The 26898-nt window shown below is 38.3% G+C and overlaps 1 protein-coding gene across 3 annotated transcripts in view; it reads left to right on the plus strand.

The window, feature by feature from the left end:
- Window positions 1-26898, plus strand: part of LOC150078025 (uncharacterized) — a 442574-nt gene that overhangs the window by 297307 nt on the left and 118369 nt on the right. For all 3 annotated transcript variants that reach the window (XM_090384338.1, XM_090384339.1, XM_090384340.1), the window contains exon 13: window positions 7666-7705. In XM_090384338.1, coding sequence (XP_090240464.1) covers window positions 7666-7705 — 40 coding nt within the window. The remainder of the gene's footprint in view (window positions 1-7665; window positions 7706-26898) is intronic.

Genomic DNA, 26898 nt, shown 5'->3' on the forward strand with positions numbered 1-26898 from the left:
TTTGCACTTTTCCAATCCAATGGAATCTCCCCAGAGTCTAGTGATGCTCGCATAATTAGCCTCAATGGTTCAATGCACTCGCTTGCTGCCTCTCTTAAGATTATAGGGTATAATCTTAAGAGAGGCGGCAAGCGAGTTCCATCAACTCCAGGAGCCTTACTGGTCTGTAGGCTCGAAAGTTTTTTCATTAAATAATCTTGCGAAATTTCAATATCATTAATTACATATTTTTTAACTTCGCTCCCACAATTTCCCATTGCCACAAAAGGCTTTTCATTTGTAAATATCGATGCAAAATAACTGTTGAGTTTATCTGCAACAGCAGCTGGTGTATTTAATACTATCCCCTTTCCCTTACGTAAAGGTCCGATCTGGTTTGTCCTGGTCTTCTTGGCATTTATATATGTGAAGAATTCTTTATCCCCCCTCTTTGCTCTGTTTGCTAGTGATTTCTCATAAACTGCCTTTGCCTGTCGAACCTTTTCTGTGGCTCTATTACACATCACCTTGTAGCTGTTATAGGCTTCAGTACTTTTTATTGCTCTGTAACCTTTCCATGCCACCTTTTTCTGCTCAAGTAATGTGGCAACTTCACTATTCATCCAACTTGGAAACCTTCTCGTGGAGTATTTTTTAATGGTATATACACATTCAAGGCATCTGTGTTTAATGTTTTAAAAGTGTACCACAGTTCAAATGTATTCATTCTCTGCGCGATATCTACCCAGTTAATAGAGGCCATGTAGTACCTTAAGACATCATAATTTCCTTTTCTGCAATTAAAACCCATTCCTTTGCCTTTTACTTCTGCTACCTCTCTCGTCATCATCCACCGTAGAACTCCGTGATCACTTCCTGCTACTGGTTCCTCTACTGTCAGCCCTGTTATGTCATCTGATTCATGTGTGATGATGAGGTCTAGGATATTCTTTTCTCTAGTACTTTCCCTGACATGTTGATACAAATAACAGTCATCTAGTTGATTTAAAAATTTTGTTCCCCATGTCGAGTTTCCTTCCCATTTACTCCAATCAATTAGAGGCAAATTGAAATCACCCATAATAAGGCATTGACGCTTACTTGCCCATTCCATTTGCATGTAGAGGCTTTTGTCATAATCTTCACAATCACCTGGTCTGTAGATTACTCCTACTCGCATTATACCTTTGTTTCCAACTATCTCACACCATACAGACTCTATACTAGCATGTGAAATGTCTGAATCCGGGAAAGCTATCGTCGCACTCAGGCTGCTTCTGATAAGAAGCATTACCCCACCACCCCTTCTATCTAACCTATCCTTTCTAAATACATTATACAAGCCGTACTGAAACTCATCATCCCCAATTTCCGGGTGGCACCACGTCTCTGTAAGCCCTTTTATGTCCGCGTTACTTGTTTTAACCTGCAGTTCGAATTCGCTCATTTTATTGACGACACTTCTAATGTTACTGTATAAACAATTAAGATTTACTGTTCTTGTATATTTAACAACCCTAACACAACCCTTGAAGTTTTTTAGGCTCTCTTCCCTGATATTAGCTACCCGCTCACGTGAAACGTCTTTGCCCCCAGAACATCTAGATAATACGTCCAGTTGGGGTAACAGATAAGAACTCTAAAGGTTTGTGCAAGAGTTACATTGACCAATATTAACAGATAAACGCGTGTCAGTATTACCCACATCCCCCCCCTAACTAGCAGTTTCCCTGAACCTTTAAGATATCCACAATAATACTGGCAAAAACTTTTGCACCACCTTTGTTTAAGTGTATCCCATCACTACAAAACAAATTCCTTCTACCTACAAGTGTGGGCCATGCTGATAGAAATTTACCCATTAAAGCCTTGCAGATTCCTTCAAGTCTTGAGGTAATCCACAAGGCTCTTAACATATAATCCCTCCTATTGTGTCTGGGCAGAATTGCAGACACATAGACATTATGGCCTAGCTCGCGACATTTCCTCAGCATGGTCCTGTATTTTCCAACAAATCGTCAGATCGTGTACATTTAATATCATTTGTCCCCACATGAATAATAATATTTTCCTTACCACCTTTAAAATCTGACAATCTGTTGGTGACATCATCAATAGTTGCTCCCGGCAGACATACCCTGGTTCTGCTCCACCTATCCCTATTACAAAAAATATTCCCCGTTTCCCTGACAATGGAGTCTCCTAATAAAAAAATGTCCTTTTTACCAGAGTAGTTTGGAATTGGTTTTTTCTGTTTTGAGGCTAGAATCGGGTGTGCATCACTTGGTAGATTGCTGGAGTTTTGAGTCCCTGACGAGCTCCCAGATGCATTATTTTCGAGGGCAAGCACTCGTTTTTTCAGGGACTCAAATTGTTCCATCAGTGCACCAAATTGTAATTTAAGATCGGTGCACTCCTTACATCGATCACAAAGAAAAGAATCCCCAGGTGAGGTAGGATTAGTCACCAGGTCGACCTTGGAAAACATTCCACAGGTTCCACAACGGATTAAATCATTACTCACCCGTAAATCGCCATCTGCTATTTCCGTGTGAGTCATGATACCCGGTGACGTGTTTAAGGCAGATCTCGTAACTACCATTATAAAATTAAATAAATATCAATGAAAGTAACTTTAAAAAATTACATCTATAATATTATTAAAATCAAACAGTTACAGGAAAACCTATAACAAAATAATCCAACAATATCTAAATAAATCAAATATTTAAAAGCACTACCCAAAAGTAAACCACTTAACTGAGGAGCCCTGTCTAAGCGTGTCCACTCACCTCGAATGCCAACATAATTAACCTCTATTGGTTCTAATAGCTTTTGTGTTTGGGGTTATAAAAAAAAAAGTGCATTTGGGTTGGAAAAAAAAAAAGCACTGATAGAGTTTAAATTCCTCTTTTATTGCCAGAAATTACGATCCAGGTTTCAGCATGACTAGAACCTTATTTACCTGGTCATATTAACTACCTTCTAGCATTAAAAATTAATGCAACACAAGTAAGTAGGGGTGTTATTGAGCTTCTCATGACATCAGTTCTTTGAGGGTGAGCATTTATTCATTTACCCATATTAAATTTACCTATATTAAAGGGTTATGCTATTAGTTAAGAAACACATAAAATCCAAGGAAGTGAAGCCAGTCAACATCGCTGGACAGTGCAGTGTCGAGTCAGTTTGGTGTGACATAAGCATTGGGAGATCAAAATTGAGAGTAGGAGTGTGCTATAGGCCTAATGACTCTGATGAGTATAATAAGAAACTGTACAGAGAAATAGAGTGGGCCAGTAAATCAGAGGATCTTATAATGGGGGATTTTAATTTCCCAGATATTGACTGGAATTTGGGGGCTGGTCACTCAGACACTAGCAAGGCTTTTGTGGATTTATTGGATGATTGTTTTCTACATCAGCATGTTCGGGAGGCAACTAGAGGGAGTAATACTCTTGATTTGATTATCAGTAGTGATTCTTCATGCATTAGGAATCTGCAGATAAATGAACCACTAGGTGGCAGTGATCACAGTGTTCTGAAGTGGGAGTTACTCAAAGAGGTAACTACCATTAGGGCTAAAGGGAAGGGTTTTTGTTTTCGTAAAGGCGACTATGATGGTCTGATACAGTATTTAAATTCTATACAGTAGGACCAACTGATGATGTTACCAACAGCAAACTCAAAATGGAAAGCATTCAAGGAACTAATCTTGCAAGCTACTAGGCTTTACATACCAGCTAAGAAATATTGTTCAAGGTTTAGGCCTAAATGGATGTCAGATGAACTAATGAGGCATGTGTCAGAGAAGAAAAATGCATGGGATACATACAAATTAACACATGACACAGAAGCCTATGATAGATACAAGTTGATCTGTAACCAAGTTACAAAGGAGGTTAGGCAGGCGAAGGCAGATTACGAGAGATCCTTTGCAAGGGATGCAAAGAAAAACAGCAAAGAGTTCTTTACTTATGTAAACTCTAGAAGGAAGGGGATGAATCAGATTGGTCCACTTGATATCGATGGGTCAACTGTTGATGACCCTGCTCAGGTAGCTAACAAACTAAATGAATATTTTGCATCGACATTCACACATGAGGAGTTATTCAGCGAGGGGAATGCCAGAGGTGTATTCAACTCTAGCAGTAAGCTAGAGAATCTGGTAATAACTGAGAGTAATGTGGAAGAGAAATTGTTGAAGATAAACACAAGAAAGGCACCTGGGGTGGATGGGATCTATCCAGTTATATTAAAGGAGGCAGCAAAGGAAGTAAGCAAACCCTTAGCCATAATTATGAGAGCTTCCTTGGACTCAGGGGAGGTACCATTGGACTGGAGATGTGCAAATGTGACCCCAATTCACAAAAGAGGATCAAAGACTGACACAAGTAATTATAGACCTGTGAGTTTAACTTCTGTTCCAGGAAAATTAATGGAGGCACTGGTTAAAGAAGCACTGCAGGATCATCTAGAAAAGACTTCAGTTATAGCTCGGACACAGCATGGTTTTGTTAAGGGGAAGTCTTGCCTGATCAATTTGATTGGATACTATGATGCAGTCACAAAAGAACTGGATGCAGGGAATAACTTTGATATTATATACTTGGATCTTAGAAAGGCTTTTGATACTGTTGCACATGGAAGACTGCTGCACAAATTGGAGCAGTGTGGCATTGGAGGCAAATTGCTGCTATGGATAAAGGGGTGGTTGAGGGGGGAAGACAGAGAGTGGTAATCAATGGACACTGCTCATCGTGGACTAATGTTATTAGTGGAGTCCCTCAGGGTTCAGTATTGGGTCCTTTATTGTTCTCTGTATTTATAAATGATATTGATGATGGTATATCAAGCTTAATGTCCAAGTTTGCAGACGATACGAAGGTTGGCAGGGTTGTCAAGGACACTACTGACACTATGCTGCTGGAATAGGATCTGGAAAGGTTGAGCAGATGGGCTGAGAGGTGGCAAATGAAGTTTAACATTGACAAATGTAAAGTACTACATATGGGAAACTGCAACCCCAGAGCAACGTATCAATTCTGTGGTACTACACTGACAGTGGTAGAGAATGAAAGGGACCTGGGGGTGGTTGTGCAGGCAGATATGAAGTTCTCTGAGCAGTGCAGACGAGCTGCAAGAGTAGCTCATGGTGTCTTGTCAATGATATATAGGAATTTTTCTAGCAGGGATAAGTAGGTGATTATTCCCTTGTATAAGGCAATGGTCAGGCCAACCTAGAGTACTGTATACAGGCCTGGAGGCCTCATTTCAAGAAGGATGTAGAGCTGCTGGAATGAGTACAGAGAAGGGCAACAAGATTAGTGATTGGGACAAAGGGGTGCTCTTACGAAGAAAGGCTTAAGTTTTGAGAATTACAGTGTCTGGAGACTAGGCACCAGCGAGGTGATCTGATAGAGGTGTACAAAGCCTTGAATGGTTTGAGCATGCTCAATGCTGATGGGATTCTTCCTCTTGCTCAGAATAATCACCTGAGAGGGCATAAATTCAAATTGAGGAAAGACAGATGTAGGATAGATGTGCGGAAATTTGCCTTTAGCCAGCGGGTGGTTGGTAGGTGGAACAGACTTCCATCCCTTGTCGTGGAAGTTGATAGCCTAAATAAGTTTAAGGCTCAGCTGGACAGGTATTTTGAACGAACAGAGGGGTGAAGTGGAAGTGGTTATTTTTTATTTATTTATTTTACTTTTATTTTTTTTTTTGGCTGATGCTGCATAAGCTTGCTTTCTTGCATCAAATGGCTCTACTAATGCTAATGCTAAAATTTATTTTGTTAGTGTAAAATTGTTTTATTTATTTATGTTTTTTATTACAAATGCTTAGCATAAAATTAAAGTACTCATAGTTAGCTAAAACATTTGATGACACCAGTTACAGATCAATGGGGGGGGGGTTATTGATTCAAACAGCTTTTAGATTTATAATTACATTATAAATCTAAAAAATTATGTGGCACATTGTAGGAAAAGGTTAGCCATCCCTGTTACAGACTTAAGAAGTTTATTGAGACAATAACACGGTTGTGCATTTGAATTTTTTTTTTTTTTTACTAATATTCCAATGCTACTTTGCGAAAAAGTTTATTTTCCTTGTTTGTAGTACCAAATGTTTTTTATATTGTATGTGAGGGGTGATCACTTAATTCAAGGACTGGTGCAAGATTTTATATTTATCTCACAAATTTTCCGTAACTGCTACTAGAGGCACACTCCCTGATTGCCACTAAGCAGACTCTGTGTGCACGTGCAGTATTTGTTGAGATAGTTTTGCGTGAAGAGAGTTTTTTAGCCAAGTGTCACTGGCAATCGTTTTGAAGCAAGTATCATGTCCGACATACAGATCCAACAGTGATATGTTGTTGTTGCTGAATTTAACGACACATAGACTGCCAGGGCCATATTGTGTCTTTCTGATGGTGAATATGAAAATTTCAGCTTCATTAGTCACTGAACAAAAACAGTAAAGAGTAGACATGTGCAAAGAAATGATTGATTGTTTTGAAACAGAGTCAAAACTTCTTAAATTGAATAGCAACTGGTGATGAAACTTGGATTTTTCACTGTGATCCAGAGACAAAACAAAAGCTGAATGAGTGGAAGCATTCTGATTCACCAAGACCTAAGAAATTTTGAGTTTCTCGTTTGGCTGACAAACAAATTGTTTTTGTGTTTTTTGACATAAAAGGCATTATTTTTACACATTTTGTGCCTTGTGGAATAACTAGAATAAGAAAGCATACTCTGATGTCCTCAGAGTCAAAATTCACTGTGCCATTCATGAGAAATGTCAAGAACTTTCAGGTGTGAAGTGGTTTCTCTATCAAGATAATTCCAGGCTCCATATGGCTAATGTGCAGCTAGTGATCACTGCCATAGATTCAGCCACATCTCCCTTATTCACCAGACTTAGCTCCATGTCATTTCTTACTGTTTCCACATCTGAAGAAAACCCTGAAAGGCAAGTGTCTTGCATCCGGCAATGATGCTCGCAGAGCCACAATGGAAGCACTTCACAGTCTTTCGAAAAAGGCTTGCAAGAAGCATTTAATGTATGGGTATGACAGTGGTGAAAGTGTGTAAAGTTCAAGGGAGAGTATTTTAAGAAGGAGAAATCCACAGAAGATTCAGATGATGAAATTTAAAATAAGATCTTGCAGCAGTCTGCAAATTAAATGATCACTCCTTGTATAATATTAAGAAGCATATGGCTTTCATATAAAAAATAAGCTGTATTTTGTAACATGCTAATCAAAATTTATCTTGTCTATACACTTAATACTCAAAATGTGCTACCAAATAATTTGTACCTTAAATATATATAGAGATCTGCTACTCATTTATCTCATTAAGGTCTGGGGCATACTTGTTTTATTTTATTTTGTTATGTTATGTTATTTGGTTTTTAGGAGCATTAGCAACTAAGGCCATATTGCTCGGGGGATATGCAGTGGTCATTCCCCAACCTTTCTGCGTCCTCCGTATTTGGTGGTCATGGGCTCGAACCCTGGTCTAATCAAGAAGCGTGTGCTGCGCACTGCTGCTCCTGCCCACCTGGCTACCGAGGCACCATGATTTTATTTTATTTTTTGCTTAAAATTATCAGCTTAAAAGTATTAGATCCATTTGCAGTTGTTTTAAGATGTTATTTTTTTGATAATTACAGCCCCAGGATTAACTACCATGGTTGGAGGAAGGCCAAAACCGTGAGTGTTACAAAGTTTTGATTAAATTAAATTATTATGGATATCAAAATAAAATACCATTTAAATGCATCAGGAAAGCTTTTCATACTGTTGCACATGGAAGGCTACTGTAAAAAATGGAGCAGTATGGCATTCCTGATGCATTTATATGGTACATTCAAATTAAATTTAAATGTAATTTGACATTACATACAAGTGTAATGTCAAAATTCGCAAATGATACAAATGTTGGCACGGTTGTTAATAACAGTTATGACAGTATTCTACTGCAGCAGGATCTATAAAATTTGGGCAGATGAGCTGAGAAGTGGCAACTGAAGTTTAACATTGACAAATGCAGAGCACTGCACATATGGGTAGCAGTAATCCCCAAAGAAATGTACCATCTGGGTGGTGTTACACTCAGGGTAGTGGAGAATGAAAGAGACCTAGGGGTAATTGTGCAGTCAGATGTGAAGTTTTCTGAGCAGTGCAGACAGGCTGCCAGAGTAAGTCATGGGGTCTTATTAATGATATACAGGAATTTTGGAGGAGCATTGATAAGGAGGTGATTATTCCCCTGTACAAGGCAATGGTCAGGCCAAACCTTGAGTATTGCATACAGGTATGGAGGCCTCATTTCAGGAAGGATGTAGAGTTGCTAGAATGAGTACAGAGAAGGGAAACAAGTCTGGTAATAGGAACAAAAGGGGTGCTCTTATGAAGAAAGGCTTAAGTTTTGAAAATTGCAGATTTTGGGGACTAGGCACCTGATTGAGGTGTATAAGGCTTTGAATGGATTGACCAGGCTCAATGCTGTTAGGATTCTTCCTCTTTCTCAGATTACAAACCTCAGAGGGCATAGATTCAAACTGAGGAAAGACAGTTATAGAATAGATGTGCGGAAGTTTGCCTTTAGCCAGCAGGTAGTCAATTGCTGGAACAAACTTCCGTCAGTTGTGATGGAAGTTGATAGCTTAAATAAATTCAAGGCAGAACTCGACAAACATTTGGAAAGAATGGATCAGTGAAATGGAAAGGTTTTTTTTTTTCTTTTTTTTGGCTCATGCTGTATAAGTTTGCTTTCTTGCATCATGTGCCTGTACTAATGCTAATATACCTGCATTATTTCTGACATACAGCTTGCTCGTATATTGTAAACAGTTCCATTACTAGGAAAACCCCCTTTGAGAACAATATTATGAAACATTCATAATATTGTCCTTTAATATGCTGACCAAGTTATGTGTAAGCCAAAAATAAACAGTTTAATTTGCAAAAATTGAAAATATAAAAATGTTTACATGTAAATATCATTGGATTATATACACGTTCATGTGTGCATATGCAATTGCATATTGTAGTTTGTTGGAGGGGATTTTCTTTTATTATTTTCTCTGTACATTAGTATTGCCATTAATGGCAATTGTTGTTATTATATTAGTGCAACAGCTCCCCTCAAACTAAGGTCCATAAGCTACCTGACTGCATTAGAATATCAGGAGCTGAGGGAATTTCCCATATAATATATATTATATATGTGAACTGTCAGTTTCTCATGAGCAATGACACAAATATTATAGAACAAAGTCATTTATTATACAAAACTACTTACAAGTATATACATAACTGGTATTCATTTACATTTAATGTGTTAATTTTTCTCATTTAATATAACATTGTAAAGTTTATCTTTTATTATTTTCTCTGTACATCAACATTGTCAAGTATCATTTTGATAAGTTTTTTTTTTCCCCGTGTAATAGTTTGATTTTTATAATACTATAAATATAATTTTTTTAAAGTTTCTTTTATTGATATTTAGTAAACTTTACAATGGTTGTTACAAAATCAGTCTTGAATACTTCATCAGAGGGTATCACGACTCATACAGAAATAGCCGATGACGATTTCCAGGTGAGTGTTAATTTTATCCTTTGTAGAATCTGTGGCATGTATTCCAAGCTTGACCTAGTGGATAATCACAGCTCACCTGGTGATTCTTTTCTTAGTCACCATTGTATGGAGTGTAACGATCTCAAGTTAAAATTTGGTGCATTGCCAGAACAATTTGAGTCACTGTAAAAAACGGGTGCTTGCCCTTAAGAATAATGTAACTGGGAGCTCGTCCGGGACTCAAGACTCTAGTAACCCGTCAAGTGATGCACTTCAGGCCACAGAACAGAATAACCAAGTGCAAACTACTCTGGATCAAAAGGACTTAGTTGTATTGGGAGACTCCATTGTCAGGGAAACAGAAAATATATTTTGTAATAAGGATAGGTGGACTAGAACCAGGGTATGTCTGCCAGGGACAACTATTAATGATGTCACCAACAGACTGTCAGATTTTAAGGGGGGGGGGTAAAGAGAATATTATTATTCATGTGGGGACTAATGACATTAAGTATACATGATATGATGAGTTGTTAGAAAAATATAGGACCATGCTGAAGAAATGCCACGAGTTAGGAGGATTCAGTGTTTAGAACCCTACCTTAACTCAGTTTTTCATCTTCCATTTTCTACTCCCATTTATTGTCATAATGTCTATGTGTCTGCAGTTCTACCCAGGCACTATAGGATAGATTATATGCCGAAAGCCTTGTGGATTAACTCAAGACTTGAAGGACTCTGTAAGGCTTTTGGGGGGGAAATTTCTATCAGCTTGGCCCGCACTTGTAGGTAGATGGAATCTGTTTTGTAGAGACAGGACACATTTAAACAAAGGTAGTGCAAGAGTTTTTTCACAGTATTATTGAGGATACCTTAAAGGTTCAGGATAACTGCTAGTTTGGGAGGGGATAAAGGTAATACAGATCATGTTTATCTGATAATATTGGCCAACAGTAGTGACCAACATACCTCAAGAGTTCTTGTTTGTTACTGCAAAAGAACATATTAGCCAGATGTTCTGAGGGCAGAAATGTTTCAAATGAGCAGGTAGCTAATGCCAGGGAAGCGAGTTTAAATAAATTTAAGGGGTGTGTCAAGGTCGTAAACTGTACAAGAACACTAAGTCTTAATTGTTTATACAGTAATGTCAGAAGTATCATCAATAAAATGAGTAAATTTGAACTGCTGGTTAGGACAAGTAATGCTGACATAATAGAGCTTACAAAAACGTGGTGCCACCCAGAGATAGGGATGATGAGTTTCAGTATGGCATGTATAACGTATTTAGGAAGGATAGGGAAGATAGAAGGGGTGATGGGGTCATGCTTCTTATCAAAAGCAGCCTGAGAGCTACGAAAGCTTTACCAGATTCAGACGTTTTGCATGCTAGTATAGAATCTTAATGGTGTCAACTAGATGGTTGCTATTTGTATCAACATTTCAGGGAAAGTACTAGGAAAAAGAATACTCCAGACATCATCATCACCCATGAACCAGATGACATAATATGGCTGACAGTACCGGAATCAGTAGCAAGAAGTGCTCATGGAGTTCTACGATGAAGAGAGAGGTAGCAGTAGTCAAAGGCAAAGGAATGGGTTATAATTTCAGAAAGAGAAATTATGATGCCTTAAGGTGCTACATGGCCTCTATTAAGTGGGTAGATATTGCTCAGAGAGCAAATACAATTGAATTATGGTATACCTTTAAAACATTAATCATAGAAGCCTTCAATGCATATATACCAGGTGTCCCCAAACTACAGCATGCGAAACAATTTTATCCGGCCCACAGATATTTCAGTTATACCATAAAAATTAATGTTTATATTAGATCACAATAAAATTTATGAAAAACACATTTTACAGATTATTTTAACATTCGTTGATTAATAGTTTGACACCTCTGTGTTGTCAGCTTTATCTTGTTAGATATTTATTCTGTTATTTTCACTAAAATTATTTTAACGATGTTTCAAAGAAACATCGTTAAAATAATCAGTTAATCTTGACCCTGTCATTAAATAGTAATAGGCGTTAGAGACAGCAATTATTGATTTCTCAATCCCTTGCCAGCCTGCACACCAACCCTGATGTGCAGAGTATGGGAGCAAAGGTCACCCTAGGCTTCCACTACACAAGAATTCCTGGATCCAGGATAAAACCTGGCACCAGCAGCATGGTCTGATGATTGGTATCGGTAAGATCCTGAACCAGCTTGCACATGAACCCTGATGGTCAGAGTATAGGAGCAAAGATCACTACTGGCTTCTACTATACAAGAACCCTGGATCTAGGATAAAAACATGACACTATCCTATTGGTTAATGGAGTTAATCCATCTACTGTTCTGCTGGATCCCAGGCCATACCAGAATACCAGGGAATGAAATTGCAGATGATGCTGCCAAAAATCCATCCAGCCTAGCCCCAACAAATTCGCTAGTACCTGTCACAGATTATAAAATGAATATACAAAGAATATGTAAGGATCAATGGACTCTTCAGTGGCAAACACAATTCCATAATAAACTACTCCAAATAAAACCCTTACCAAAATTATGGGCTTCTAGCTCTATAGCAAACAGACAAGAAGAAGTAATTCTAGCCAGAGCCAGAATCGGTCATACTCATTTAACCCATCTGTTTCTTTTGTCAGGAAATGATCCTCCCCAGTGTTATCATTGTCATATACCACTCACAGTCAAACACATACTTCTGGACTGTACTCTATATAATAATGCTCGACTAATGTCTTTCAATTCTCTGTCAAATTTAAAGGAACCTTTGTCTCTTAGCCATCTCATAGGTGAAAATTCAAATCGCGCAGAATTCTCCTCCTTTCTAAAACGAATAAGATTGTATAACCGTATTTAACTGCTTCTAAACCAACAAACGCAGACAGTATGCACCACTTCCATAAGTGCAATATGGCCTAAGTAGCCATTGCACTTTAAACCCCAACAACAACAACAACCATCTGCTGTAAATTAACTGCTGGCAGCTGTATGCACATAAAGTTTCTAGTAGCATCTGGGAGCAAGAGGAGGCCGTCAGCAGGTATGAATTTAATCTCTTTGTATTACCTTAGATTTCCTGTTTTCTATTGTAACAGCAATTCAAAACTTAATAGTTTAGAATCGTAATTTGCAAATTGTATTATTGGTAATTGCAATTGTAATATCCTATAATATACAAATTTGTAGCCCTTTCTGCTCTCCCCACAGCATAATCTGATGTTGAGTATTGGTAAGATATTCGAAATGTCACCTTATTAAACTATATTATAATTAATAACATAGTTTTATATTATAATAATATAACAGTGACCTGTACTTAGCAAGTACAGGTCACTGTTGAAAAAAAGCCGTGAATTAGGGTGGAATTTTAAGGTGCCTGCAATTCTGCCCAGATACGATAGGAGGGAGTATATGATGAGAGCCTTGTCGATCAATTCGGCCCTGGAGGGGTTGTGCAAGGCTCAAGGGGTAGAATTTTTTTCAGCCTGGACTGTACTTGTTAACAGGAGAGATTGCTTCTACAGGGATGGGATACACTTAAATAGAAAGGGTGCAAGAATTTTTGCTGATGCTGTCGAGGCAGAGTTAGGTGGGTCGGAAAACTGCTAGTTGGGGGGAAATACAAGGACTAATAGATTAACAGTAGCCACTGGCAGAGGTGGAAGTGATTCTTGCACTGCTTCTATTGAAATGAGCAGAAGCCTGAAAAACAAGATGCAGGATATTTCAGAGACTGCTGAGAATCATTGGGGTACAAGTAAACATATGGGTTGTGTGAGGGTAGCCAAGAATAGAAACAGGTACATGTATACCTGCGTGTACACCAATGCTAGGAGTTTGGTAAATAAATTGGATGAATTTGAGGTATTGCTCAAAACATCAAAGGCAGATATTGTTGGGATATCAGAGACGTGGTGTCACACAGATATAAGGAATGCGGAACTGGAATTTGGGGAATACAACGTGTATAGAAAGGATAGACAGGACAGGAGGGGAGGAGGGGTTATGCTATTAGTTAAGAAACACATAAAGTCCAAGGAAGTGAAGCCAGTCGACATCGATGGACAGGGCAGTGTCGAGTCAGTTTGGTGTGACATAAGCATAGGGAAATCAAAATTGAGAGTAGGAGTGTGCTATAGGCCTAATGACTCTGATGAGTATAATAAGATATTGTACAGGAAATAGAGTGGGCCAGTAAATCAGAGTCTTATAATGGGGGATTTTAATTTCCCGGATATTGACTGGAATTTGTGGGTTGGTCACTCGCACACTAGCAAGGCTTTTGTGGATTTATTGGATGATTGTTTTCTACATCAGCATGTTCGTGAGGCAACAAGAGGGAGCAATTCTCTTGATCTGATTATCAGTAGTGATTCTTCATGCATTAAGAATCTGCAGATAAATGAACCACTAGGTGGCAGTGATCACAGTGTGTTGAAGTGGGATTTACTCAAGGAGGTAACTACCATCAGAGGTAAAGGGAAGGGTTTTTGTTTTCGTAAAGGCGACTATGATGGTCTGAGACAGTATTTAATTTCTATACAGTGGGACCAACTGATAATATTACCAACAGCAAACTCAAAATGGGAAGCACTCAAGGAACTAATCTTGGAGGCTACCAGGCTTTACATACCAACTAAGAAATATTGTTCAAGGTTTAGGCCTAAATGGTTGTCAGATGAACTAATGAGACATGTGGCAGAGAAGAAAAATGCATGGGATACATACAAATTAATGGGTGACATGGAAGCCTATGATAGATATAAGTTGGTCTGTAACCAAGTCACAAAGGAGATTAGGCAGGCAAAGGCAGACTACGAAAAATCCTTGGCAAAGGATGCAAAGAAAAACAGAAAAGAGTTCTTTACCTATTTAAACTCAACAAGGAAAGGGATGAATCAGATTGGTCCACTGGATATTGATGGTTAAACAGTTGAGGATCCTGCTCAGGTGGCTAACAATCTAAACGAGTATTTTGCATCTACATTCACGCATGAGGAGTTATTCAGGAAGGAGAATGATGTAGCTAAAGTAAACATTGGCAGTGAGCTGGATGATTTTGTAATAACTGAGAGGAAATTGGAGGAGAGAGTGTTGAGGATAAACATAAAAAAGGCACCTGGGGTGGATGGGATCTATCCAGTTATATTAAAGGAGGCAGCAAAGGAAGTAAGCAAACCCCTAGCCATAATTATGAGAGCTTCTTTGGACTCAGGGGTGGTACCCATAGACTGGAGATGTGCAAATGTAACCCAAATTCACAAAGGAGGATCAAAGGCTGACACAAGTAATTATAGACCTGTTAGTTTAACTTCTGTTCCAGGTAAATTAATGGAGGCACTGGTTAAAGAAGCACTGCAGGATCATCTAGACAAGAATTCAGTTATAGCTCAGACGCAGCATGGTTTTGTTAAGGGCAGGTCTTGCCTGACCAATTTGATTGGATACTATGATGTAGTCACAAAAGAACTGGATGCAGGGAATAACTTTGATATTATATATTTGGATCTTAGAAAGGCTTTTGATACTGTTGCACATGGAAGACTGCTGCACAAATTGGAGCAGTGTGGCATTGGAGGCAAATTGCTGCTATGGATAAGGGGATGGTTGAGTGGCAGAAGACAGAGAGTGGTAATCAATGGACACTGCTCAACGTGGACTAATGTTATTAGTGGAGTTCCTCAGGGTTCAGTGTTGGGTCCGTTGTTGTTTTCGGTGTTTATGAATGATATTGATGATGAGATATCAAGTTTAATGTCCAAGTTTGCAGATGATACAAAGGTTGACAGGGTTGTTAAGGATACCACCGATGCTATGCTGCTGCAACAGGATCTGGAAAGGTTGAACAGATGGGCTGAGAGGTGGCAAATGAAGTTTAACATTGACAAATGTAAAGTACTACATATGGGAAACAGTAACCCCAGAGCAACGTATCAACTCTGCGGTACTACACTGACAGTGGTGGAGAATGAAAAGGACCTGGGGATAATTGTGCAGGCAGATATGAAGTTCTCTGAGCAGTGCAGACGAGCTGCAATAGTAGCTCATGGTGTCTTGTCAATGATATACAGGAATTTTTCTAGCGGGGATAAGGAGGTGATTATTCCCTTGTATAAGGCAATGGTTAGGCCACATCTTGAGTACTGTATACAGGTCTGGAGGCCTCATTTCAAGAAGGATGTAGAGCTGCTGGAACGGGTACAGAGAAGGGCAACAAGATTAGTGAATGGAACAAAGGGTTGCTCTTACGAAGAAAGGCTTAAGTTTTGCAAATTACAGAGTCTGGAGACTAGGCACCGGCGAGGTGATCTGATAGAGGTGTATAAGGCTTTGAATGGTTTGAGCATGCTCAATGCCAATGGGATTCTTCATCTTGCTCAGAATAATCAGCTCAGAGGGCATAAATTCAAATTGAGGAAGGACGGATGTCGGATAGATGTGCGGAAATTTGCCTTTGGCCAGCGGGTGGTTTGTTGGTGGAACCGACTTCCATCACTTGTTGTTGAAGTTGATAGCCTAAACAAATTTAAGGCTCAACTGGACAGGTATTTCGAGGGAACGGAGGGGTGAAATGGGAGTGGTATTTTTTTTTTTTTTTTTTTGTTGGCTGATGCTGAATAAGCTTGCTTTCTTGCATCATATGCCTCTACTAATGCTGATGCTAATAATATAGTTTATTAGGCAAACAACGTAATAAATAAACTATGATTAATTTCATGATATGAATATAATAATAACCTTTATGTTAGAATATTTCATAAAATTTTAAGATACTTCAGTGCTTGCTTACTTCAATATTCAAGAGTATTGTTTTTTTATTCCAGTGACTCCCCATAAAAAAGTTCACGAATTCTCACATTTTTCAATAGTAATTGATGAGAGTGAAGATACAAGACATACAGTTCAATTAATAATCTATATCCGAGGTGTAAATCAAAGTTTTTCAGTAGCTGAAGAGCTAGTTGCATTAAAAAGCTTGAAAGATACAACAACAGGTGAAACATTTTTTAGTGTGTGTCAGAAGCAATTGACGGCCTCAAATTGAATTGGGATTTGCTATTAGCAGTTACGACAGATGGTGCTAAAAATATGGTCAGTACTAAAACTGGAGTCATGGGTCAGCTTCATAAATATCTTTAGAGTAAAAATATTTAAAAACCAATGCAATTTCATTGTATAATTCACCAGCAGTCTTTGTGCGGAAATTTTTAGGCATAGATTCAGTCATGTCAACTGAACATCAACAGTAAATTTTATTTGCAAGACTGGTCTGAATTGTCTGAAATTGAAAAATTTTCAATTGCAGATAATTCAGACCAGGCTGAATACGATGATTTGTTGTACCAATACAATGGTTGGTACAGTGAATACGATGGTTGAGTCACGGTAACATGTTGAAGCGATTTTTTGAAATTAGGATTGAAATAGATCTATTTATGAATGAAAAATTGAAACCTGTTCCAGAACTGTCAGATCTCAAGTGGTTGTAGAACGTTGCCTTTTTAACAGATATATGTGAACACCTGAATTTTCTTAATATGAAACTACAAGGATGAGACAAACTTGTCAATGAATAGTATTATAAATCAAAGCATTTGAAACAAAACTGTAGTTATTTAAAAGTCAACTACTTTGGAATAATTTTTCACATTTTAAATGTTGCGATAAGTTATCTAAAAATATTCGTAGTTGTAATTTTTCCACTGAAAATTTTGTTCAAAACATTAGTTTGTTGCAGGAATATTTTGCGGATAGATTTTATGATTTTAAAAATAATTCAAAGGTGTTTGAACTTTTACAAAATTTGTTTGTGCCCATCAACGATGTTGATGAGAATTTACAATTCGAGTTGGTAGATCTTCAATCGAATGATGCACTGAAGACAATATTTAAAAATTAAAATCTAATTCAATTTTATTCACATTATCTGAGTCAGATTATCCAAAAATTAAAAATTTTGCAAGAAAGGTTACATTAATTTTTAGAAGACATGTACATATGAGCAGACCTTTTCAAAAATGAAATATGTAAGATCGAAAATACGATCACATCTAACTTCAGTTACATGACTTTTTAAGAATTGGAACTAGTACTTTAAAACCCCATATTACGAAACTTAATTGCATGTATTACTAATTATATTTATGTGATTAGTACAATAAATAAGTAATAATTAATTTTGTTGTATTGCTAACTGTATTAGCATTAACATTAGTAGGGCATAGATGCAAGAAAGCAAGCTTATACAGCATCAGCAAAAAAAAAAAAAAAAAAAACACGCCCTTGCCATTTCACCCAACCATTCATTCCAAATGTTTGTCTAGCCTTGAACTTATTTAAGTTGCTGACCTCCACTACAACAGATGCAAGTTTGTTCCAACTATCAACCACCTGCTGGCTAAAGGCAAATTTACACACATCTATTCTACAATTCTCTTTCCTCAATTTGAATTTATTCCCCTTCAGGTGAGTAATCTGAGCAAGAGGAAGAATCCCATTAGCACTGAGTTTGCTCAATGCATTCAAATCTTATACACCTCAATTAGATCACCTCGCAGGTGCCTAGTCTCCAGAAGCTGCAATCTGCAGAACTTAAGCCTTTCTTAGTAACACCGACCCTTTGTTGCACTCACCAATCTCGTTGCCCTTCTCTCTGTACTCTTTCCAGCAGCTCTACATCTTTCCTAAAATAAGGCCTCCAGACCTGTATACAGCGCTGAAGGTGTGGCCTGACCACTGACTTATACAAGGGGACAATCACACCCTTATCTCTGCTAGCTAAATTCCTGAATATCATTGACAAGACAACATGAGCTACTCTTGCAACCTGTGTGCACTGCTCAGAAAACTTCATATCTGACTGCACAATTATCCCCAGATCCTTTTCATTCTCAATTATCCTGAGTGTAGTACCACCCACTTGATATGTTACTCTGGTGTTACTGCTACCCATATGCAGTACTTTATATTTGTCAATGTTAAACTTCAGTTGCCAACTCTCAGCCCATCTACTCAACTTTTCTTGATCCTGTTGCAGTAGCGTACTGTCATTAACAACCATGCCAACCTTTGTATCGTCTGCAAACTAAGCCTGATATACCTTCATCAATATCATTAATAATTACAGAAAACAACAATGGACCCAACACTGAACCCCAGGAGGACTCTACTAATAACATTAGTCTATGAAGAGCAGTGTCCATTGATTACCACTCTGTCTTCCCCCACTAAACCATCTCATTATCCATAGCAGCAATTTGCCCCAAATGCCATACTGCTCCAATTTGTACAGCAGTCTTCCATGTGCAACAGTATCAAAAGCCTTCCTAATATCCAAGTATATGAAATCAAAATTATTCTTTGCATCCAGATCCTTTGTGACTGCATCATGGTAACCAATAAATTTAGTCAGACAAGCATTCCACTTAACAAACCTATGCTGTGTCTGAACTATAACTGTTGTCTTGTCTAGATGATCCTGCATCACTTCCTTAACCGGTGACTCCATTATTTTTCCTGGAACAAAAGTTAGACTAACAGGCCTGTAATTACTCATGTCACCCTTTTATCTCCCTTTGTGAATTGGAGACACATTTGCTCTTTTCCAGTCCATGGGGACCTTCCCTGAGTCCAAGGAAGCTTTTATAATTATGGCTAAGGGTTTTCTCTTCCTTTGTTGCCTCCTTTAATATAACTGGATAGATCCCATCCACCCACAGGTGTCCCTCCTCCTTGAATAACTCCTTTTGTGTGAATGTAGATGCAAAATACTCATTTAATTTGGTCCACTTGATATCAAAACCATTGATATCAAGTGGACCAATCTGATTCATCTCCTTCCTTTTAGGGTTTATATAAGTAAAGAAGTCTTTGCTGTTTTTCTTTGCGTCCTTTGCCAAAGATTTCTCATAATCTGCCTTCGCCTGCCTAACCTCCTTTATGACTTTATTACAGACTAGCTTATATTTGCCATAGGCTTCTGTGTTGCCTGATAATTTATATGCATCCCATGCATTTTTCTTCTCTGCCATGAGCCTCATTAATTCATCTGATATCCATTAGGCCTAAACCTTGAACAGTGTTTCTTAGTTGGTATGAAAAGCCTAGTACCCTCTAAGATTAAGTCCCCAAAGGCTTCCCTTATAGAATTCACTGTTTGTAACATCATCAGTTGATCCCACTGTATTTTTGTGATACAATAAATAAGTAATAATTAAAATTTGATGTAAACAAACTGGTATATTTTATATTACCTATCCATCCATTTATTTTTTAATCTGTAGATATAGGTAGGTATAAAATTTGTTTTTCTGCATAACATTAAAGTTATGCAGAGAATGTAGTTTTCATTAATTAGGAATTTTCTCCGAACTGCCAAATATTCCAAAAATTCATATATGGCCCACTTCTCTAAAAGTTTGGGGACCTCTGGTATGTACCATTAAAAAAGTATTCCATGATGGGGATTCCAAGTCGGATTAATAACGAAGTTGCCAGATTACTTGAGCAGAAAAAGACAGCATGGAAAATTTACAGAGCAATAAAAAGTACTGAAGTCTACAGCTGCTACAAAGTGAACTGTAATGGTGCTACAGAAAAGGTTGGGCTGGAAAAGGTAGATTATGAGAAATTTAAGATTAGCATTAGTTGAGGCATATGATGCAAGAAAGCAAGCTTATACAGCATCAGCCAAAAAATAAAATAAAAACCTTCTCATATTGCCATATGGTCACTCCAAATGTTTATCTAGTTCAGCCTTAAATTTATTTAAGCTATCAACTTCCACAACAATGAACTCAACAGTTACTTTGAATTGATATTTACAGAAGAAAAACTGTTTATGTCAGTGAGAAATTATGGGAGTGAAAAAACTGTAATTAATGATGTTGAAATTTCACATGTTTATTTAATTAAAAAACTTTCGAGCCTTCAGTCCAGTAAGGCTCTTAAGGGAAGCGGCAAGTGAGTGCATTGAACCATTGAGGCTAATTATGAGGGCATCACTGGTCTTGGGAGTGATTCCGTTGGATTACAAAAGTGATAATGTATCTGCAGTACATAAGGAATTACCGGCCGGTCAGTCTAACTTCACTAGTAGGAAAAATCATGGAGATAATGAATAAATAGAAATTGAAAAAAACAGAAATTGAATTCTGAAGGATACTCAACATGGTTTTTTAAAGGGAAAATCATGTTTAACTAATCTAGTAAGCTATTTTGACAGGGTCACTGAAGAGCTGGATTTAGGGAATAATTTCAGCATTGTTTATTTGGATTTCAGCAAAGCCTTTGAGTCAGTCCCACATGAGCTGAAACAGTTTGAAATCACATGGAAAACCCTTAGATGGATAACAGAATGCGGTCAGGAGTCAGAGAGTTGGGAAAAATGGTTACTCCTCAGATTGGGTTGATGTAAGAAGTAGGGTTCCCCCAAAGGGATCAGTATTAGGACCACTGTTGTTTTTGAATTTCATAAATCACCTCGATGAAGGGGTAGATGGTGTGATGTCTAAATTTGCAGATGATATAAAGGTTTGTAGAGTAGTTAATGATCACCACCAAGCAGACCTTCTTCAGAGTGACCTAGATAGACTTCAAGGATAGTCAGAAAAGTGGCAGCTATGCTTTAATCCAGAAAACTGTAAGGTATTACACCTGGGGAACAGTAACCCCAAAATAACTTATACATGGTGGAGTTGAACTAAAGCCAGTAGTGGAGGAAAGGGACCTGGGTGTTACAATATGGTCAGACATGAAGTTCTCCGAGCATTGTAGACAGATTGCAAGGATGGCCCATGGTGGCTATCGATGATTTATTGAACATTTGCTAGTAGAGTTAAGGATGTCATAATCCCATTATATAAGGTTATTGTTAGCCCCCACTTGGAATACTGTGTTCAAGTATGGAGACTGCACCTAAAGAAAGACATTGTGCTTCTTGAAAGACATAACTCGCCTAGTGAGATCGACAAAAGGGCATCCATATGAGGAAAGACTTTGAATATGTGGGTTGCAGAGCTTTGAGACTAGGCACCTTAGGGGACATTTGATTGAGGTGTTTAAGGTGCTGAGAGGCAAAAGTAAAATGAATGAGGACGAAGTTTTCACAGTTATAAATGATTTTAGAACTAGGGACCATAATTTTAAGTTAGGGGGGGATTGTTCAGACTGGATTGCAGGAAGTTTTATTTTAGCCAGTGAGTTATAAATTACTGGAATAAGTTACCTACATAGGTGGTAAAGGCTGACAGTTTGAGGAAAATCAAAGTTCAGCTGGATGGAGGAGGGAAATTCATAGGTTGTCTACTTCCTTTTGTTTTATTAATTTATTTTTTTAAATTTCCTTATTATTTTTTTTCTGGCTGGTGTAGCATAAGCCATAGGCTTCCTTGCACGATGTGGCCATTGCTAATACTAATAGATAACACATGCTATTATTTCCATAAAATTTCTCTCAATTAACAATATCAACTCTGTCTGCAGCTACAAACACTAAACTAATTCAATCTTAATCACTTCCTCATGTTACTCTTAGTTATATATCAATTCTCTTCACAACAGTAATCCATAAGCTAACTTCATACCAACAATTCCATATATTAGCATTAGCATTATTAGCATTAGCATTAGTAGAGGCATTTGATGCAAGAAAGCAAGCTTATGCAGCATCAGCCAAAAAAAAAAAAAAAAAAAAACCCACTTCCACTTCACCCCTCTGTTCGTTCAAAATACCTGTCCAGTTGAGCCTTAAACTTATTTAGGCTATCAACCTCCACCACAAGGGATGGCAGTCTGTTCCACCAACCAACCACCTACTGGCTAAAGGCAAATTTCCGCACGTCTATCCTACATCTGTCTTTCCTCAATTTGAATTTATGCCCTCTCAGGTGATTTTTCTGAGCTAGAGGAAGAATCCCATCAGCATTGAGCATGCTTAAACCATTCAAGGCTTTATACACCTCTATCACATCACCTCGCTGGTGCCTAGTCTCCAGACACTGTAATTTGCAAAACTTAAGCCTTTCTTCGTAAGAGCACCCCTTTGTTCCATTCACTAATCTTGTTGCCCTTCTCTGTACTCGTTCCAGCAGCTCTACATCCTTCTTGAAATGAGGCCTCCAGACCTGTATACAGTACTCTAGGTGTGGCCTGACCATTGCCTTATACAATGGAATAATCACCTCCTTATCCCTGCTGGAAAAATTCCTGTATATCATTGACAATACTCCATGAGCTACACTTGCAGCCCGTCTGCACTGCTCAGAGAACTTCATATCTGCCTGCACAATCACCCCCAAGTCCCTTTCATTCTCTACCACTGTCAGTGTAGTACCACAGAGTTGATACGTTGCTCTGGGGTTGCTGTTTCCCATGTGTAGTACTTTACATTTGTCAATGTTAAACTTCATTTGTCACCTCTCAGCCCATCTGCTCAACCTTTCCAGATCCTGTTGCAGCAGCATAGTGTCAGTAGTGTCCTTGACAACCTTTGTATCATCTGCAAACTTGGACATTAAGCTTGATATACCATCATCAATATCATTTATAAATACAGAAAACAATAATGGACCCAACACTGAGCCCTGAGGGACTCCACTAATAACATTAGTCCACGATGAGCAGTGTCCATTGATTACCACTCTCTGTCTTCTCCCCCTCAACCACCCCTTATTCACGGCTTTTTTTCAACAGTGACCTGTACTTGTTAAGTAATTCCGCCGGTCTCCTACTCTTAATATCATTAGTGCCAAAGTGTACAACTATATCACCTTTTGTGCCCTTAAAAGATGCTATCTGGTCTATAACGTCATCAATCTTTGCCCCTGGCAGACATACCCTGGTCCTTTATCTAACTCAGGAAAAGACACACATCAAACTAAAACCAGTGAATCGACCAACACTCCAATCAGCATCCCAACTGATACTCGGACAATCCTGCATGACAAAGAAAAATTAAAAACTACTAAAGACAACAAGAAACCTGAATCATCCATCAATAGCATGGAAGTAGATGTACACTCAGATCATGAAGAACCCATACTAGAACTTCATGCAAATGACACTATGGATACTGGACGCCCCAGCTTACCAAAAAAAGACCGGAAAAAGTGCTCCTCAAACAAAGAACAATCAGATGAATCATCCTCAACTAAAACTGAATGAATCACAGTATCTTACAATGGAATTGCAGAGGTTTTCATTGCAACACTGACGATATTCAATGCCTAATTAACCGATATCTCTCTTAATTTAGCAATATCAATTGTCTTTACAACTTCAACCAATAAATCAACTCAATACTAAACATTTTCTTACATTTCTCATAATTTCTTCAACTTCAGCCTTACTCTAAAGTAATCTACAACTTTTATCTAAGTACCCTTTTCAATATAACATTGTTTAGAGGACTTACTTTCCTTCTCTTTCACAATGGGTTTTTTTTTTTTTTTTTTGGCAGATTTCTTCCATGGAGTGCAGTGAAGTCTCTCTTGTTAGTTGAAGTCTGCCATATAAAGCTCTGCCAGTACTGTCTTATTTTGAAAATTACCATAGTAGTAGTAGAAACCAAGGGCACTATTGGACTGGCTTGTTACTCAGCTTATGAATTTACTTCTAGCACAGGAACATGCTTGTCGATGACAGATAAGCTAAACTTTCCCTATTAACATTACTGCTTAAGGAGTAACTGGACAGGACAGGTAGTACCATTTTACTTTACTCTTTTCAATACTTTCTCTCCTAATACTGAGACCCCCCCCTCCACACACACACACACTATTAAAACAGCCTCTGTAGTGCACAACAGAATAGCAACCGCTCCAAACAGCAACAACCAGCTTCCAACTTTTGGCATAATAACCTTATTTATTTTCTTCGCATTTACTTACCTCATCAATAACTCACTTTCTGTTTTTCCTACACAACAGAACTCTTTCATCTTTTACCTCTAGATACTTGCTGACCATACCTTTAACCTGCTCCATACTGACACCCTTTCCCGAAATGCACTGAGTGTCACATCCTCAAGTAGCGATGTAATAGTGGGATTAAGCTATTGTTCTGAAGTTTTTAATTTTAACCAGCTTCCACACCTGACCATACTGTTGTTTCCTATATTCTGTAAGTGGTCTACCGCTAGGCTTCTTCTGGCATTATAACCCAGGGTGGGTCTTTGTCTTCTCAACGATTTTCCACCAGGAAACTCTCCCAGACGTCAAACTTCTCCAACTTCTTATTCTCATGGTCCTCTTCTACATCATCCATCCATCTTTTCCGTTTCCTCTTGGCCGCCTACCGATAGGTTCCCATTCCATTGTCTTCTTAGTTGTTCTGCTGTCATCCATTCTCATAACATGTCCTAACCAGGCAAGTCTCTGGCTCTTCACAAATCTGACGATGTCCACACCCTGAATAAGATTGTGAAGTTCATGGTTCATTCTGATCCTCCAGGATCCATCAATGTCTTGTATGGGCCCAAAGACTTTTTGCAAAATTCTACGCTTGAACACTCTCAACAACCGCTCATCTTTACTTGTTAATGTTCAAGCTTCACAACCGTATGTTACAACCGGTCTAATGAGACTTTTGTATATCCTTAATTTCAAATATCTGTTCAATACTCTGGACTTCATTAGTTTTTCATGTACATAGAAGGATCTGTTTCCACTCAGGATACAGGACTTAATTTTATTAGTAATAGAGTTGGACTGGTTTATCTATGAACCTAGACAGGCAAAATTTTGAACATGCTCAAACGAGAAGCTGTTAGCCTTAAATTTTCCGTGTTATCTGCCATTCTCCAGACTTCCATGTATTTTGTCTTCGCTTCATTTATCCTAAGTCCTCTTCTTTGTGCTTCACTATCCAGGCTGGCCACTGTTTCCTCCAGTGCTCCTTTAGTTCTACTGATAATAGCAACATCATCAGCATATGCACAGACCTGCACCGTCTTTGTGCCTTTGTGTCCAGTCACTTCTAATTTTCTGACAGCCACCTTATTATGGCCCTAACTGGCCATACATTAGTTGATGCAACCATGTTGATGGACCTCTATCACATACCATCTTTAAATGAGGCATGGCTGTAGATGTTTCTTAGAAGAAACATGCACAGCCATGTTTCTTCTAAGATGTTGTTTGAGCCCAGTTTCACACCCATTCTGATATCCTGGGGGTGGTTTCCCAGGAGGCATCAAATAATGGAATTGTTTTTATGTTCCTCAGTAGTGACAGAACTTCCTGTTTTGAAGAAATTTCTTCTGATCTGGCTGGTTGAGAAATGGTACCTGAACTGCAAGTTATCTGCATTGTTTGAATCATGTTCAGTACTACATGCTGGCAGGAAGAAGGGTGGATGTTAAGCACTAACATCAGCCAGGTAGGCTGATAGACATTACTAGGTTTAGTGATTCTCACAGAAATCATGTTATAAGATTACTGTCCTGTTGATTTGGGACAGCTCTTTCTGACTGATTTAATACTAGTAACACTTCTTCATCATGCTGTATAGTTGGCAGAGATGTATCTTGGCCACATATGCATGTTTGTCATCGTTTCTAAGTTGGAGGTGGTATTAATGAGTTTATCATTCTATTGGATGATTTGAACTGCTTTATTATTCTGCTATTTGGTTTACACATGCCACTTCAAATAATAGGGGTTAGACTGTCTAGATAAAGGATATTTCAATGGCAAAGTTGTGATTTAATAATCAATATTAGCATCAAGGCATGCCAGCAAAGCATTATCATTTTTGAATGAAGGTAGGGTGACTCTCATCAACCGGTACAATACCACCACTTTGCTTATTGGAGGCTTGAAGTGGCGGAACCCATGTTTAGTCTCTAGAGCTAAGTTCTGGTCAACCCTTCCCCATCTCTTCCATCATGCAGTATGATTGATGACTTTTGAGGTTATGATGAACATCGTGGCGAGATCCAATATTCCTTACATTTCGAGGGTACAGCTCTAAAACGGTGTTCGGAGGCCAGCCGCTAGTTAGTACACCGGACCGAACCTATTGGTAACTCTCTAGGAGGCTTCCAGATCAGCTAGTGTATAATCTTGCTACCTCTACTCTGCCAGATAGTGACTGAAGGGAGTCCCAGTAGTGTGTGTATACGGGGGCATTGTCGAGGCCACGTTATGTCAATGATCTGGGTATATTCTTACCATGTGTACGCCATATCCAAAAATTTCATTACTTCATACAGCATGTCCCACCAACCTTTTCTTACTAATGAATACACCATGAATTGTCAAACTAACAGAGCAAGCTTATCTGTGAAAAGATCTAAACCT

Source organism: Mastigoproctus giganteus, chromosome 11 (genome assembly GCF_048544385.1).
Source record: "Mastigoproctus giganteus isolate SK-2022 chromosome 11, ASM4854438v1, whole genome shotgun sequence".
Taxonomy (NCBI): domain Eukaryota; kingdom Metazoa; phylum Arthropoda; class Arachnida; order Uropygi; family Thelyphonidae; genus Mastigoproctus; species Mastigoproctus giganteus.